This window comes from Lithobates pipiens, unplaced genomic scaffold, assembly GCF_037356315.1.
Source record: "Lithobates pipiens isolate NorthernLeopardFrog02 unplaced genomic scaffold, aLitPip1_a1.2 Scaffold_16, whole genome shotgun sequence".
In the NCBI taxonomy this organism is placed as follows: domain Eukaryota; kingdom Metazoa; phylum Chordata; class Amphibia; order Anura; family Ranidae; genus Lithobates; species Lithobates pipiens.
The window spans coordinates 498,473,917-498,492,428 of NW_027507748.1; the positions used below are offsets into that span (position 1 = coordinate 498,473,917).

Here is an 18,512-nt window from a genome sequence, read left to right on the forward strand (position 1 = left end):
TTGCGACCTGTTTTGGGGTGTCATTAATTTAACATTAACACTGGTGGCAGATCGCATGAACGGAGTGCGATTTCAATGTGGTGTGGGAAATGCTCAGGGTTTGCTGCCATTTCCAGCAACGATTAAAACTCATGAATGCAACAAACTTTACTTTGTAAATGTAGTTCAGGCTGGTCACTTTATTCCTGTGTGTTTTGGTTTATACAGTTGTGCTCATAAGTTTACATACCCTGGCAGAATTTGATTTCTTGCCCATTTTTCCGTGAATATACGTGATAAAACACACTTTACTTTCACTCACGATTAGTGTTTGGCTGAAGCCATTTATTATCACTTAACTGTGTTTTACTTTTGATTTGAAAAAAAAAAAAAAAAAATCATATTAGCATCAGAAACTACCCAAATGACTCTGATCAAAAGTTTGCTTACCCCAGTTCTTAATACCGTGTATTGCCCCCTTTAACATCAATGATAACTTGAAGTCTTTTGTGGTATTTGTGGATGAGGCTCTTTATCTTCTCAGATGGTAAAGCTGCCCATTCCTCTTGGCAAAAAGCCTCCAGTTCCTGTAAATTGTTGGGCTGCCTTGCGTGAACTGTACTTTTGAGATCTCCCCAGAGTGGCTCAATGATATTGAGGTCAGGACACTCCAGAACCCTTACTTTATTCTGCTGTAGCCAATGACGGGTCGATTTGGCCTTGTGTTTTGGATCATTGTCATGTTAGAATGTCCAAGAACGTCCCATGTGCAGCTTCCTGGCTGATGAATGCAAATGTTCCTCCAGTATTTTTTGATAACATACTGCATTCATCTTGCAGTCAATTTTGACTAAATTTCCTGCGTCTTTGTAGCTCACACATCCAAAAGCATCAGCGATCCGCCTCCGCGTTTCACAGTAGGAGTGGTGTAATCTTTCATCATAGGCCTTGTTGACGCCTCTCCAAAAGTAGTGTTTATGGTTGTGGCCAAAAAGCTACATTTTGGTCTCATCACTCCATATGACTTTGTGCCAGAAGGTTTGAGGCTTATTTCTGTTCTGTTTGGTGGGATACTTTGTGGCATTTGCGTAGTAATGGCTTTCTTCTAGCGTCTTGACCATGCAGCCCATCTTTCTTCAAGTGCCTCCTTATTGTGCATCTTGAAACGACCACACCTGTTTTTCAGTCCTGTATTTTACCTGAAGTTATTTGTGGGTTTTTCTTTGTATCCTAAACAAATTTCATGGCAGTTTTGGCTGAAATTTTAGTTGGTCTACCTGACCATGGTTTGGTTTCAACAGAACCCCTCATTTTACATTTCTTTGAACATTGCTGATTGGCATTTTCAATTCCTTGGGTAAAATTTTTATATCCCTTTCCTGTTTTATACAGTTCAACTACCTTTTCCCACAGATCATTTGACAATTCTTTTGCTTTCCCCATGACTCAGAATCCAGAAATGTTAGTGCAGCACTGGATGAAAGATGCACGGGTCTGTCAGGAGTCCACAAACGGATTGACTTTTTATGCGCACACACACCCATACTGAAGCGCTTTATAGGTGCTATAGTGCACTTGTTAAAGCGCCTCTCCTGTCCCTTCAGTATGAAAGCCTAGAGCGGTGCACTGGTGGGACGCTAAAGTCCTGCAAGCAGCATCTTTAGGAGCGGAGAATACACCGCTCCTCAAAGTGCCCCTGCCCATTGAAATTAATGGCACTTTGCAGGTGCTTTTAACCCTTTTTCGGCCGTTAGCCGGGTTTAATAGCACCCCGCTAATGTGACTGTAAAGCGCCGCTAAAAATGGTGGCGCTTTACCGCCGACGCTTGCCCACCCCAGTGTCAAAGTGCCCTAATTACAAGCAAACATATCAAGGGGGAATGGTTACCTTTTTAATAACCATTCAAACCCTTTTGTGTCAACTTTTGTTTTGATAACATGCACACAATCACCGTGGTATGTAAACTTTTGATCAGGGTTGGTTTTGATTTGGGTAGTTTCTGTTGACATTATGATTTTAAAAAGTAAACGCAGTTGATGGCTTCAGCCAAACGCTAACCGTGAGTGAAAAGTTTGTTTTATTTATATTCTCTGAAAAATGGGCAAGAAATCATAAATTCTGCGTGTGTGTGTGTGTGTGTGTGTCTAGATATAGATTTCAACAGATTGTCTGTCTGCATGACCCTGTACGGTACACTTGTGCATTAGAGGGTGAAGATGACCCTACGTACAGATCGGTATGCCCATGTGAATGAGGTCTTAATTGTTTTTAGATATTCCAGTTTCAATATTGATGCATGCGCAGGATTTCATAGCAATCAGTTACATGTGAATAGGGTTATTCAGAGAAGGTAATGGTTTTTCTTGTCTATTTCCTTCACAATCTAGATTGTAATGCTGATGGGCAGAACATACTCTTCACTGATGGGGAGTTTATCAACCAAATTGCTGCATCTAAAGAGGTGAGAGCCATTGTTTTGAATCTTTTCTCTGGATAAAGTATTTCCCTAAGCTTGTCACACAGACTTTTGCTTTGATAGATTTGATTTAAAAAAATCTTACCAGATTTACTACCTGTAAACCGTTTGTTTAAAATATCTGAATAGACTTGCGCTGCACTATAATTGGTAAGATTGATTGCATTTCTGATCTGTACAATCTTGGGGCCCACTTGCATCAACCCAGTCTATTGGAGTGCCTTTAACGCAGATGCGTTGATGTGCGTTGTTAGGGCAGCACATTCAATTGACCGCTCCAAAATGGACTAAAAAGCACATAAGCATAATTTTTCGCAGCACAAGTGCACTGAGGTGGTGTGCTGGGTTGTCATTCAGAATGGCCCTGAATCGCGCAAACAGGCGTATTGTCGTACTGCAGCTTTGTGGTGTGAATGGGCCCCAACACAGGGGCTTAACAGGACATATAAAAGTACTTGTCACTTTTAAAAATGATAAACTGACAGCTTTAAACTGTTTTGTATTAAACAGACAATACTTTAAAGTGATTGTAAACCCTTACCTATACCCAGTGAAGTGACTAAGCCTCAGGTGATACAGATTAAAACAAATCCTCCTACATAAGTTGTTCTTGCTTATCAGGTCTAGTCTGCTCTACATCCATTTTAAAGTGGTAGTAAACCCGTTTATTTTTTTTATTTTTTTTTCTACACCTGTAAGGGAAAAGGCATAATGAGCTAGTATGCACCACATACTAGCTCATTATGAAATGCTTACCTTAGAATGAGATGTCGGTATCTCACCCGGTCCATGCCGAGGGAGCTGACATTTTTTTTTTCCCTCTGCGTGTTTTCCGGATATCGCGGCTCTGGCGCTGTGCATGGCCGGAGCCGTGATGTTGTCACTCCCACGCTTGCACGGCAAGGGCCGGCGTCTGCCGGACTTTCAGCTGAGAATCCCTAGAGTGCATGCGCTGCTGAAGTCTGCAGCTCATTGCAAGGGGAATATCTCCTAAACCGTACAGGTTTAGGAAATATTTTTTACCTACAGGTAAGCCTTATTATAGACTTACCTTTTACGTAAAATAAAAAAAAATGACTTTACTACCACTTTAAAGTTCAGAATGTATTAAAGTGTGTTTTGACCCCCAAAAAATTAAAAAGCCTGTTCCTTTAAAGCATATTATACATCAGTGCTTGTGCTGTGTCATTTGGCCCTCTGTATCAAAAAAAAAAAAAACCTGTCTGATCCTGCCAGTTTCTGCCATCCCCTCTGTACTGACTCCCGTGTATCAGTACTTCCCTCTTCATGTGCAGCCTGCTATCCTGCATCTATCTCTGTCCCCCCTCTGAGTGTCAGCTCCCTTCCTGCTCTAAACTTTTTTTTTTCCCCTCCTCAAATTACCTCCGATCACAGTAAGCTCCCCAGTGAATGTGTTTGTTGGTTTTGTTTCTTTATAAAACTATGCTGTACAATAGTTTATTTCAGAGTGCTGTTCTGCGCTCATGTGACTGCCTGTCACCTCCCTCCTTCTCAGCTAAAGTCAAGGGGGGGGGGGGGTTTCAGCACCTCCCCCTGCAGCTATCGCATCAGGAGAGGCAAATGGCGCTCTGAAGTAAGCGATTCTACGGCATTTTTTTTATAAGTGACATGCACTGTGGAACTTGCTGTGATATATCGGAGGGAACTTGAGGAAAAAATGGTCTTAAACCCTTTAAGCATGTGTGAGATTTCAGAAAACTGGTCAGAGAGCTGAAACTGCTCTCAACAGAGGTCAGTGAGGAGAGCTAATTGGAGGAAGGGGACATGCCTCCCCCTTCACACAGCGACAGAGCTGTGGCTGGCAATCGCAGCCTATGTGCTGGTGCTCTCACCTTTATTTCTTGGTGTCAGGAGTTGACGCGGTGATAGCAGAGCAAGGAAGCAGCAGATTAGTGCTCTGGATTGAGATAAGTACACACTATAGAAGGGTTTGCTTTGCTCGTATTTCACATCCGAGGGTTACAGCCACTTTATTACAATAAATCATTTTTGGAAACTTTATCTTACAAGGACCCACTTTCTTGTGATGGCTTGCTTTTCAGATGTCATGTATGAATTATTTATTGGGCTTGCAAGTGTTCAGTTTGATAGTTATTTTACATCTTGTATTACATTTTTTTTTTTTCCCTCCAAGTTGTAAACAACCCAGAATAAATGTCCTGATGTTGTAATCTATTATAGCATGCTTCTCAAAGGGGACCATCACTACAGAAATCCTTCTTTTTTTTTTTTTTTTTTTTTTTTTTTTTTCCTGCTACCCACCCCCATGTATGTTTTTAAAACGTGAATACTTTTATTTTTATTTTTTTTTTTTTTGCTGGCCCCACACCCCAAATCCACCCCCCCCCCCCAATCATGTGTAAATTGGGTGTTAACACCTTTTTTATATGCCTTTATTTGCCCCAGATAAGTGACAAGAATGCCCACCCCCAAGCTGTAATTTTAAAAACCATTCAACAAATGTAGCTCCCATATTCTTGATGGGGTCCTGCCATTCTAACTTTGCTGATGGTCATTTGCAAACCTAATGTTCTACTGTAGAGCCATAACTTCTTTTTTTTCTTGCAGTAGACAGTTTTCCCATTTGGATTATTTTTCTAACTATTAGATTTTGTATACATTGTCCTGAAGGGCTCTTTTTTTTCTTTTATTTTAACATGTTGTTCTTCTGCAGGATGGATTTGTTGTTCGAATATTTGCTACCAGCACAGAGCCTGTATTACAGCAAGAGTTACAACTTAAACTTGCTCGGAAATGTTTGCATGCCTGTGGCATTTCGCTGTTTGATTCGGAGAAAGATTTGCACATCCTAAGTAAGGATTACTGAATTGATTTGCTCGTTTGTATGCAGAAAAAGTATGGGTTGCTGTATCCATGGTTTCATAACATAAGCTCTTACAAAATGTTAGTCGTTATAAATTATTATTATTTTTTTTTTGTTTGGGAGTAGATGACATATTTTAAAGCAGAAATGACTTTAACTAACCTGTTTGATACAGATGCAACATATCTCACCTTTTTCAGAGGTCATTCAATTGTTTAGTTCTAGGTTTATTGAAAAATATGCAGGATTTGTTTGTCTGCCTAAATTAATTTTCTACCTAAAAGAAAATTAAATTGGGGCTACATATAGATATCTTGAATTCTGTGCATGTTTCTTTTACTTTAAGTGCTTTTTCCTTGACGCATTGTTTTTGACGTGTCATGTGGGGTGTGTATGTGTGTGTATTTTGGTCGTGTTTTGTTTAGTGCATTTTAATGCATGTTCTGTGAGTGAAGAGTGCTCTGTATTTTTGCGTTTAACTGCATACCATAAAATACTTCGTAAATGTATGGATATAGCATTTTACGTGTGCTTCCATTTATCTTTGAGATCATTTACGCCCAAGTGTGTGTTTGGTACAGTTTTACACGCAATTCTGCACACAATGCATGATGTGATCTGTGCAGTTCTAGTCAAAGGGATTGTTTCAGGCTAGGTTCACATTTATGTGGCTGTGTGAGCTGCATTTTGCACAGCAGCCCTTTCATTTAAAGGGGCTGCCACGCCTCTTGAAACACAGCAAAAGGGTCCCTGCACCATTTCTGGAATCTCAGCCAGCACAGGAACAGCAAGTGCAGTGCAATGTCTAGTGTGTGTGTGTGTGGCGTGCACACATTAGGATTAATGTGTGGGTAGTTGTGGCTGCAGGAACAGGTGTTGACCCGTAGAGGGAACCACACCCCGCTCAGATCTTTATAGGGAACCGTACCCTGCATAGGCCATCTTTATAACCTTGGTTCATGTTGCACCCATAGGAGCCATGGGTTCTTTTCCCTGCAAGCTCTTGTCATTAGTTGAACTCTGCACACACTTGTAGTCCATAGATACAGCCACTAGCCCTGTAAATTAAAGGTCAATATCTGATTGCAGTACAATGCTTTGCAGACTCAATACAATATTGCACATTTCCTATTTATAGGGGTGCATTTATTTGTATTTTTTGGAAAGGGCAGAGTTGGCCCTTTTTGGTCATGTATTGCAGCCAGAAGGGCAGTGGGACAGAATTCTATTCCTCGAGGGCCAGGTACTTGCATAGTTCTAGGATTTTGCTAATTGGCAGGCAGAGCAGTGAATTAAAGGCCAACTCCACCTTTAAAGTGGTTGTAAAGTCTGAAGGTTTTTTACTCCCCAGGTATAGAATACACAAAGGGGGAAAAAACCCTCAGTGTGCAGCTCCCCCATCAGCCCCTCACAATACTTTTCCATCTCCCTCCTAAAAGAACTGACATGTAGCACCAGGAGCCATTGGCTCCCGCTGCTGTCAATCACAGCCAGTGAGGTGGGGCTGAGCCATGCTCTGTCTGACGCAGAGAGCCGGCCCAGGAGTTGGCACGCACAAGTGCCCCCACAGCAATTGGCTTGCTATCGGGGCATGTGGCAAGGAGGAAAGACTCAGAGCGCCAGCAGGGGACCTGTGAGGAGGATTGGGGCTGCTCTGTGCAAATCCATTACACAGAACAGGTAAGTATGATTTCCAAAAGTAGTTCCTGCACCATTTTTGTCAACTTTGGGGGCGACTTCAATAAACGGTGCATAAACCCGCCAAGATGTCTTTCAAATCGCCACCAAACACTGAAATATGGATTTGAAATTGTGCGAGTTTAACTGAACGTGCATGATTTCAAACCTGCATTCAGTGTGAACGATGGCATTATCACAAGTTTATTTTCCTTTCTTTGATCAATTATGCATTGTGAATAAGTACATGTAACAAATAGGCGGTATCCCAATTTGACTGCAAAAGCGGAATTATATTTTAAAGCCCAACTCCATGTTTTGCATAATGTTCGCTATTGCACCCATATTTATGATTACGCAATATACATGTGTACTATAAACATTACGTTAATGCACTTTTTTCCATTTTGTTGGTGCAGTGCATAGGAAGCCAACCTGATATTTAACATATTTATTTACAGTTTTTTGCTCGTCTCTGATTTTGCAGTTTCACAAAAAAGCTGAAGTTTACAAATTTATATTATCTATACAGTTTTATATTTGCTGGAAAATGTATGGTTTGGGTTTTTATTAAGTTTAAGTGGAGAAAAGTGAAACCTTACAAAAATGGTCTGGTCTGGCCATCTGAGGTTTAAAGTAGAGCTCCATGGCCTTGCAAGTGAAAAGGTTAAACCATCAACATTGTCAAGCCATATAGTCAGTGAACCTCTTCAACATATTTACATTTGCTGTTTATGTATTTTGTTCTTGCTACCCAATGTTGCCAAAAAATAGCTTTCGCTGTTCATTTCTCTTCCTAAAGGTACCGGCTTTGATGAAGAATTGGCTGTTCTGGGCGCAGGAAGGGAATTTGCTCTGATGAAAACATTTAGTGGAAAGGTACATCAAACTATTTCTTTTACAAAATATGATTTTTCTATTAAAGGGAACCTGTGCTGACAAAATGCTTAGTTTGTTGATGTCTTTAGACCTGCTGTCATGCTGATCTGTGTCAGCGAATCAAAAGTGTTGAAATAACAGATGAGTTCTGACTGTAACATTTTTGACTCAAGGTATAGAAGACAAGATTAGTATAGCTGTCAGAACAACTAGACTTTTAAGAAAATGATCAGCAGTGGGGGGATATTTTGGTACAGCTTTCCTTTAAATTCATGAAAGCCTAAAATGGAAGTGTTAAGCCCCATACACACTATCAGATTTTCTGCTGATTTTTTTTTTTGTTCCCTTCAGATTTACCAAAACCATGTAATATGAGGTCAAACCTTAGGAGTTTCAATGTGTTTGCAATCAGGCAGGCCCTTGCACTACATGGTTTTGGTAAATCTGAAGACCTAAATCAGCAGAAAATCTGGTAGTGTGTATGAGGCTTTAGACTAGTGATGGCGAACCTTGGCACCCCAGATGTTTTGGAACTACATTTCCCATGATGCTCAACACTGCAGAGTGCATGAGCATCATGGGAAATGTAGTTCCAAAACACCTGGAGTGCCAAGGTTCGCCATCACTGCTTTAGACTATTTGTCCACTATTGGGAGTGAGCTTAGTTGGGCTGGGGCATGAGTCTGAACTCGCCCAAGTTGTCCTGCCAGGAAGCTGTTAATGCCTAACAGCCAATCGGTGGAAGCAGAGGCATTACCCTCCCTACAGTGGCACATGTACCCACGCACCCTTTGTATATGTGCGACTGCAAGGCAGAGAATGCCTCAGCTAGCTATGATTGCCTGTTGGTTTTGACATTTTTTTTTGCTATGGACAAACGACTATTTTAAGCACCACATCCCTTGATTTGAATAGGTACAAGGGGATTTATGGGATTTTTAAGGTGCAAGTATGATTCAATGATCACGAAGGAGTTAATATAAAATATTTTTATTAAATATTAAACAGATAAATTGTCTAAAAGCATGTACACAAAGTATGGTTCTTGTGGATACAGCACTGTAGATGGCATTCCCCAGGTTTTGACAGATTAATTGCAGAAAATCTAGTTCATGTCCAAACATGCCTGAGCTCATCTCTATCCACTAATAATGCCTGGGAGTTTACTAGTTACCTTTCCCCCGGGATTTGACCAGTGTTGTCAGATGGCCCTGATTCAGTAACTGATTTTTGGCTGGTTCTAACAAAAGCGGTGCTGACTGTCACATAATGTCAGGGAACATCCACCTGAAGATAATTTGTTTGGTCTAAGGCCTGGTTCACACCTATGCAGAATTAATTTTTTTTAATGCATTTTCAGTTTTTGAAAAAATGCACTACAATCCTTTTAACATGGTTTCCAATGGCTGTAGTTCACATCTGTGCATTTTATGGAAAGGGCCAGGGTTTTTTTTTCTGGTTGTTAGTTCCATAGACTTTAATGGTTTAAGGCCGGGTTCACACCGCTGCGATGCGGGAACGCCGCAAATCTGCGGTGTTTTCCCGCATCGCATTACTCCCGCCGGCAGTTCACACTGCCCTATGCGGACGGCTGGGAGTGTCAATGATATGTTAATGACACCCCCAGATCCGTCCGCATATCGCAGTGCGATCTGCCGACTCGCACAGGAATCGGATCGCATGGTGTGAACCCCCATGCGATCCGATTCTGTTGCGGCCCAAAAAAGGGTCCCGTGCGAGTTTGCTGCGGGAGCGATGCGAATTCAGCCATACTATCTGTATGGCTGAACTCGCATCCCTACGGAGATCGGATGTGATTTGCGGTGCGAATCGCATCCGGAACTCCCCCCGCAGCAGTGTGAACCCAGCCTTAAGATGTGTATTGGAAAAAAAAACATGCACCTGCAATATACAACCTGCACAAGCGTGAATCAAGCCTAACTGTATATTGGTAACGGACAGTGTGTTGGAGCAATGACTGAATATAGTCTCTATGCACCCATTTGTGTACCTCTCATTTTGTTATCTAATATTCAGCAGTCACTTTTTGGCAATTTGTTTTTAAGGGTTGTTTAAAAAAAATATATAAAAATAAATGCCACAAATGTTTTATATTTTATTTTTATTGAACATCTACACAGGTGTATTACACAGGAAAATATCAGAGCCTAGGCATCAAGCAAGGTGGTCCCTCTTCTGGGAAGTGGGTGGAACTTCCCATAACAAAATCTCCAAAGATTGTCCAGTTTTCTGTTGGTCATGATGGTTCTCATGCCTTACTCACTGCTGATGATGGTAGTGTATTTTTCACTGGGACTGCAAGTAAGGGAGAAGATGGTGAATCAAGTAAGTATCTCGGTTGGTTTCCATTAGTGTCTTCATTGTATCCTTGCTTTCATATTAGAGGGTTTTGAATGAGTTTGTTGCCTATAAAAGTATGTGTGCTCTAGTCTGTATCACCTGTATCAAACTATTGCACAGAGCAGGTAAGTACTTGTTTTAATAATAAAGAAACTTTACAGTCACTTAACAATTTTTGAGTAACCATTTTTTACATTTAGATGTTTCTATCCAAGGAACTACATACACGTCTTCTCACTCTAGAAGTGTAATTCCTATTCCTTTTTCATGATCAAGCCTGAAATATTCTGGCCCTAAATGTTGCAGTTTTAAATGTTGCAGTATTGTATATCTGCTAAGGTTGTCTTATCTGTATTTTCTTTGTTTATACATACAAAGATAAAATACAGATATGAAAACCACCTTAGCAGATTACATCTTAGTTTTACAGAACTGTAAACATTGACAGGCCTGCCAGTCTGCACAACCAGACTGGTGTCCTAGCTTTCCTCTAATGCAGTAATGGAACTAGGTCTTGTGCCTGCTGTAAACTTATAATTGGACAGTAAGTAAAGAGGTAAGACTGATGAGCTCATCTGTCACTCTGCTCTTTTGTCTCTTCATAATTTTTTTTGCATTTTGGGCTGCTTCTGCCTCTCCCAGTTTAAGCTCTGCTGTATAATGGGTTGCCAGAAGTTAATACCAAGTCGAGTCAGATTTACATACCTTCACTAGTTACATTTTAAAAATAAAATATTTTCTTTTTTCTTTTCAAAGCATTTTCAATATTATACTTTACATATAGAAGCATTATGTTTGTATGTTAATGTTTCATCCTCTGATCTATGTCAACCAGACGAGATTTATGCTGAGCAAAGGCACTGACATTAACATTAGGTGCCTCTTCTTAAACTTGTCCCTAATTCATGACAATGCTGGATCCTGGGTAATTGCCTCCCTAGATGCTGAAAAGGCATTTTCTTCAGTAGAATGGGAATACCTATTTTGTTGCAGTACTTTGGCTTTGGGCCTAACTTTTACTTTTGCACTGGATACGATTGCTTTATAGAGCTCCTAAGGCCAGAGTGCTCACTAATGATTGGATCTCCGATTCCTTCCCACTACCCTTGGTGAGTACATCTATCGCCTAGTCTGTTTGCCCTGGCACTGGAACCCTTGGAGATCCTGGTCAGGGAATCTCTGGAGGTGTGGGGGATGAGGCTTGGTAACCTGGAAGAAAAGATATCCCTCTGTGCAGATGACTCTCTACTTGCATAATGCTGGCTCATCCCTGTCTGCCTCCCTAGAACTGTTTAACAAATTTGGATCCGTATAAGGTATATGTATCAATTGGTCAAAATCAGTCCTTTTCCCCTTAGACAACCAGATCCCGCCAATGCCCAGCCCTACGTCATTGCAAAGGGTAACAGAATTCAAGTATCTTTGGGTGCAGGTGGCTATGGATACCAGTCAATACTAGCCCTGAATATACTTCCCCTCCTCCGACTCCTGAGGGAGAGATGCCAATCCTGATCTGGGCTTCGGTTGACCTTACTAGGTCGTATTAACATCCTAAAGATGGGTTTACCCAAATTCAATTACCTCTTTCGCAACAGCTCTGTATGGATCCCGGAGTCTTTCTTTTGGGAGGTGGACAAGTGCATCATTTGGTTTATATGCAATGCATCCATCCCCAGATTGGTGAAATCCACATTGTACTTACCAACACACCTGGGGGGGTGTGGCCCTCCCAAACCTTCGTACTACTGTGCTGCAATGCTGGTTACAGCATACTGGTGGTTCGAGGTTAAATGCTCCAATGCTGCAGTCTGTATAGAGGCCGCTCATTGCAGGCACTAAAAAATTAATTTTATAGAGGGAAAAGGGCATATGAGGATCTTCTTGCTCCAACTAGGGCAACAATTAAAACGTGGTTTGTGGTTTAATGCAGATTTTTCCAGGTGGAGCCTGGTCCAGCCCCTTTGGGGGAATCCTAATTTACCCCACTTTAGGACAATTCCAAACCACCAGGAATGGGTGAAATTTGGCATAAAAACAAATATACCTACGGGCACCTTATTGACACTCCCCCAATTGACCAGGATCTACGTCCTACCCGGATGGACCTACTTCCGTTATGCCCAACTCCGGCATGCAGTCAGGGCCCAGTTTCCTACTCCACCCAGCTCTTCAATTTGATCTGGTAGAGTATCTCCTGTCCTGTGACGAACTTGGGACGCTTTTATCCGCTCTATATAGTAGCCTACTCCCTTCAGACGCCCCCAAAATGGATAGACTCTGGGAAAGATGGAAGGCTGATATCCCACCACTTGAGCGGGAAGATTGGAATGATTGTCTGGAACAGGGTCCCAGGTTGGTCATGTCTGCAGGGGACAAGTTTGCTCAAACAAAATTTCTTCATAGGGTATATTTTACTCTGGTGCGTATGTATAGACTATATTCTGATAGGGATCTACACTACCCTGGTGTAGAATGCAATTGGGCACCTATATACACGTTTTGGGTGGGGATCTTTGAACAATTGTCTGTCTTGTGCTATCTGTGCCCAGGACACCTGAATTGGCTTTGCTAGGTATTCATGAAGATGAGCAAAGGTCAAATCATAGTAAGCTGTTGCTCTCATATCATCATCATTCATTTTTTTTTTTTTTTTTTTTTATATGCCAAATAAATTTTACATAAATGGACCTCCTCTGCCCCTCTTGCTGTATCCTCTTGGGAAAACAAAATGAATGCTTCTTTACCTCTGTTTAAGTTTACGTATAAATTAGTCGTGGTTGCCCTTGGAAATTTGACAAAGTATGGTTGCCATGGACTTCTAATTAACTGGATGTAGCTGAATGTTTCTTCCCCTCACCCCAACTCTCCTCTCCTTCCCTCCCCCCTTCATGGGACCTAATTCCTTAATATTATGCTATACTACTGTACCTTTTGTGTAAGCATCTGTTTATACTCTTAAGTAGACACCGAGGTAACATTATATGAATGTATCTGTTGATGTAATATACTGTATCCACCTCACTAGACAAATGTAATTATGTTGTACTATATATTTTCCTCCAATAAAGCACTCCTGATTAAAAAATAAATAAAAAATCATCCTCCTTTGAGTTGTACCTTTTAAACTTGCAGGAACTCAGCTAATATTTGTTCTTAGGATTTGCTTGACAAAATATTACATGTTCCTGGGAAGTTGTAAATTGAATGTAATTTGTTCCTTATGTCATACATTTTTTACCTCTTAAGCTTTGCATTTGGTACGCATGTGATACCCTCAAAGTGTGAAAAAATAAACAAATGTAAACTTGCATATTTGATAATCCTATAAATAAAGCCTTTGGGAATAGCATGCTACTTACAGTATCACAAATTGAAGATAAAGTTACATATCATATAACATTTCATCACTGAGGATTCAAGAATGGCGTAAAAACACTATGTCCTTTACACATATTGGGGCTTTGGATTTGCCTAAAGGACATCATTGTGTTTTCACGCCATTCTTACTTGTATAAAAGTCTGTCTACCAACCCATTATTTTTTGAACTTTTCAGCAAAGAGCAGAAGACAGGCTAAACCATACAAACCTAAAAAAATGGTCAAAATGGAAGGTAAATTTGTTGTGGGCACAGCATGCAATAATGGGAGCAGCTCAGTCGTTACCAAGGATGGTGAGCTGTATATGTTCGGGAAAGATGCCATCTATGCTGACAACTCAAGTAAGTGATGGAAATTGAATGTGACCATTTTCCAGCCAGGCTGTCATTTCACTTAAATGCTAGGATTTGCACTCTGTTCAGTTTTAGAAGTTATAAATTTATCTTTTTGTGGTTATGTTGGCAATTCTTACAGAAATTCTGTACCTTTTTAATAGATGTATAGCAAAATTCCTGATTTTGCTGAAACTGTGCCAAATTTATGTCACAAAAGGGAGGTTGGGGTAAAAGGGGACACAGCCACTTGTGGCAAAAAATTTTTTTGAATTGCTACACAAGCCATATTGTACCATTTTATAAAAAATTGCAGCACTTCCATTTAAATTGAATGTAATGTGGCAACTCCAAAAATATAATTTTCTGCTCATGCCATTAACTCCTCTGATTTTTCCAAAGAAATCTGCACTAAGATAAGTCAGATTTTAGGCACCCTTTGCAACAGAAATGTAATTTTTGTTGAGTGTTTCCATCAGTGTAAACTACATCCTAAAGGAATGCAGACATTGCAATCATTAGAACCATTGGTGTACAAGCTGCTTATAATGAACCAGTCATTCCCATTCCGAATCTGTAAAAGTTTAAATTCTTGCAATGTATTCTATTCACCCAGAGGGGATTGTTTGCCTCAACAAAAGTGGAGTTAATCTTTTTGGAGCGTAACTAATTTCTAATTTATTTTTTATTTTTTGGTCCCCCCATGCCTTGTTCTCTGGGTTGATATTACCAGACATGCATATATCCACCAAATCTAGCCTGGTCTTTTGCATGCTGGCTCTTGCACTGCCATGTTCCTTTATACTATGTAATCTGGAGGCAACTGCCTGTGCTTTTGCAGCCAGCCCCTTAAAGTGATTGTAAAGGCTTGTTTAAAAAAAAAAGTTATACTTGCCACCTCCTGTGCAGTTGGTTTTGCACAGAGCAGCCCAGATCCTCCTCGTCTCAAGTCTTTCTTTGCTGCTCCTGGCCCCTCCCTCCTAGCATGTGCCCCCACAGCTAGCAGCTTCCTATGGGGGCACTGGAGCCAAGTCAGCTGTGTCCATTCAGACACTGAGCCCTGGCTCCGCCCCCCATCTCCTCTGATGACAGCTGTGGGAGCCAATGGCACCGCTGCTGTTTCTCAGCCAATCAGTGTCCCAGGCAGTTTAGACACCCTTGGACATTGCTGGAGAGAGATTGGGCTCAGGTAAGTAATTTGGGGGTGCTGGGCTGCTACACAAGTTTATCTTCATGCGTAGAATGCATGAAGATAAAAAAATCCTTCAGCCTTTACAACTCCATTTAATAATGCAGTGTGTATTTAGATGGCTGAAGCCTCCTGGGATGATTGACATGGGGCCACTTGCATGAAAAATGGGTAAGGAGGAAAAAATGTCTTCATCTTAATGGGGCAAGTGGTGGTATATGAAAAGTGCAAGGGGGGAGAGAGACAGGTGCATTTCTGCTTTAACCACTTCAGTTCTGCCACATAGCAGTTGTAATGCAGTAGAGTGTTACCTATGTGTGTTTGGATTGTGTGTGAGTCTGTCCATGTTCACCACAGACTGCTCGCTCCCGGTGCCTGTTGGTAATCAAGCAGAGACAAAACTGCAGTCTGCTTATGGTAACGAGGCAGATCGCTGTTCTGACAGGAGGAAAGACATGCATCCTGTGTTGCTGCAAAGCGGGGACTAGGATCCATGTCTTCACCTAGTAAAAGCACTTCCCACAGTACACACAAACACGGGCTATGCACATCCACAGCCCCAATATGTGTTTTCAAGAGATGTATATAATTTTATGTATTTTTTCTACCATCCTGTTAACCCCTTCCCAGCCATTGCCGTGTCATTAGTACAGTTGCAGTGCATATTGTTTAGCACTGATCATTGTATTGGTGTTGCTGGTCCCCAAAAAGTCAGTGTGCGACTGTTCACTGCAATATCGCAGTTCCACTAGAAGTCGCTGATTGCCGCTATTACTTTTAATAAATTAAATAAAATATCCTATAGTTTTTAGCCACTAACTTTTGCGCAAACCAATAAATATACACTTATTGGTATATATTCTTGCTTTTTGTTAAAAAAAAAAATGTACCAATACAAATTGATCTAAATTTATGAAGAAATTTGTTTGTTTTATTTTTTTTTAGGTTTTATAGCAGAACATAAAAAAAGTTGCCTGTGTGTATATATAATTTTATTACGTTAACGCTGAGGTTTTCAAATGCCACCAAAAAAAAAACTGGGTAAAAAGACATACATTTTATTTGGGTACAGCGTCACATGACCCTGCAATTGTCAAAGTAACACATTGCCTGATCTTGAAGGGGGTTAATCCTTCGAGAGGTCAGTGGTTAAAGCATAAGCACTAACTATGTACTAATGATTTTTCAATAATTGGTATCCAGTGGCTATTGGTTCTAGTAAAGGATTGTAGAGATGCGTACATTAATGTTTTCTCTGCATGTCATTTTTCTTGGTATTCAGCATGCAGAGTGGTGGGGGTTATTCAAGACATTCTTTAGCTAATGATCAGGTCCCATACTGATTGCTACAGGGCAAAGTGACCAATTAGGGGCTTTTTTAAATGCAAATATACCCCCCCCCCCCCCCCCCCCCCAAGGTAAAGCTGTTATGGAAGGTGTTCAGGCTACAGATCTATCCTAAAGATCATCTTTACTGCTCTCTTGGTTACATTGCTAGCAAATCAGCAGTTGGCAAAAGAACTATATTTGGTTCATTACGAGTCCTAGTGTCTCTGTTCAGAAGAATCTGAGTATTTAAAATGTCACAGCATTATCTAGTGCTCAGATCATTGTTTACCTGCTTTTTTTTTTTTTTTTCTTCTTTTTGCCATTATTATACAATGCTCAGCATAAAGGAGTACATCCTTTTTGAAAAGTTAAATTTTATTAAATTTTAATGAACACGAGAGCTTTTTCCAAAATTTCGACAAGCCTGAGTTTTTTTTATAGAATGTTTAGCTGATTACATGAAAGTAAGGTTTATATAACTTGGATTACAAAATCTTGAGTTTTACTCAAATTAGTTGATGCACCCCACAATTGCGTATAGTATTTTGTATCGCCTCCATGATTTGTAAGGACAGCAAAAATTATTCTTCTAGGCATGGAATCCACAAGTTGGCGACATTGCAACATACATCTCTTTCCATTCTTCAAGAACGACCTCTTTTAGATCCTGGATACTGGCTGGAGAGATGTTCAACTTCTCTTTAGAATTCCCCATAGGTGTTCAATTGGGGTCAGATCAGGAGACATACTTGGCCCCTGAATAACTTTCACCCTATTTTTCAGAAATGAAACAATGGCCTTAGATGTGTGTTTTGGATCATTGTCATGCTCACTCCAGAATAGAGTCCCATTAGTTGTCGTCTTTTACCCCATGGGTCCTGGTAAATTCTAGGCTGGCTTTTTTTTTTTGCATTGGCTTTAGGAGAGGCTTCCTTCATAGACAACACCCATGAATGCCATTCCTATGCAGTGTACGCTGTATTGTGTCATGGGAAACAATCATCCCAGTTTCTTTCTACCTCTTTAGCTAACTGCATTGAACTTCCACAGCGATTTTCTTCAGCCCTTTTCATCAGAAGACGCCCCTGTTGAGGTGTTAATTTCTGTGGATGACCTGGACGTCTCTGTGAGATGGTTGCAGTTCCAGCTTTGTCAAATTTTTCTATCACTTTTGCTACAGAATTCTGACTTGTGCTTTGCTGATATTTTTGTAGCCTTCACCTTTCTTGTGTAAATTTTTCTTTCTCGGGTCTTGTGAAATTTCTTACTTGTGGTGCCATTGCTGACAGCATGAAATGGGGAGGGATTTTATAATCAATTGCCAGACACCTGTTTTAACAAATTGGACTCGTCTGTAGTTTATAATTCTTAATTTTAGTATTTTGTTGTCTAAATTTTAGCTTTGCTCCTAAAGATTTTCTTTGGGGTGTTTTTCATTTTTGCAACATGGTCTAGAATGAATGAAAATGAAAACTTTTTTTTTTTTTTTTTTGCGTATGCTAATTGACAAATCATGGTTGCAATCAATGGCCCGCATTTGACGAATCTGTTGAGGTGTTCTCATTTATGCTGAGCACTGTACATGGCCATGGGTTTTTGAGGAAAAGCAATCAAATGTAAAGCTTACCATAGGTAAGCTTCAGGTGGTGATGGAGATTAATCCACTAAAAGATGGTTTTGTGCAATGTAATAAAAAGACAAAGAAAAAAAATAAAAACCTCTCCCAGTTTATTTCTTTATTATGTGCTGCACATTACAAGCTTTCAAGGTTCACCAATCTCTAAAGGACCTTCATCTGTTCTGGCCAAAATTGTTATTGGGCCTTTTTTTTTTTCTTCTCCCCCCACCGCTTCTGAATAAAGAGATGCTCATCCAAGTCGGTTGTCCTGCTTCCATGCCAGCACCTTGTTTGACTGCAGGAAGCCACACCAGCTAATCACTACTTATGTTACTCTTATCTGGATCATAATCCCACCACCGGAGAGCCAATAGATGGGGCACATGTCACGCAGCCAGTAATGTGGACAGCCAAAGGACTCAGTATCCTGAAAAAAAACCTGGAGATT

General features: G+C 40.5%; 1 protein-coding gene across 16 annotated transcripts in view; it reads left to right on the plus strand.

The window, feature by feature from the left end:
- The window catches only part of MYCBP2 (MYC binding protein 2), a 399,577-nt gene that overhangs the window by 123,758 nt on the left and 257,307 nt on the right, over positions 1-18,512 (plus strand). For all 16 annotated transcript variants that reach the window (XM_077483080.1, XM_077483077.1, XM_077483078.1 and 13 more), the window contains exons 9-13: positions 2,368-2,441; positions 5,152-5,290; positions 7,781-7,857; positions 9,999-10,203; positions 13,773-13,937. In XM_077483080.1, coding sequence (XP_077339206.1) covers positions 2,368-2,441; positions 5,152-5,290; positions 7,781-7,857; positions 9,999-10,203; positions 13,773-13,937 — 660 coding nt within the window. The remainder of the gene's footprint in view (positions 1-2,367; positions 2,442-5,151; positions 5,291-7,780; positions 7,858-9,998; positions 10,204-13,772; positions 13,938-18,512) is intronic.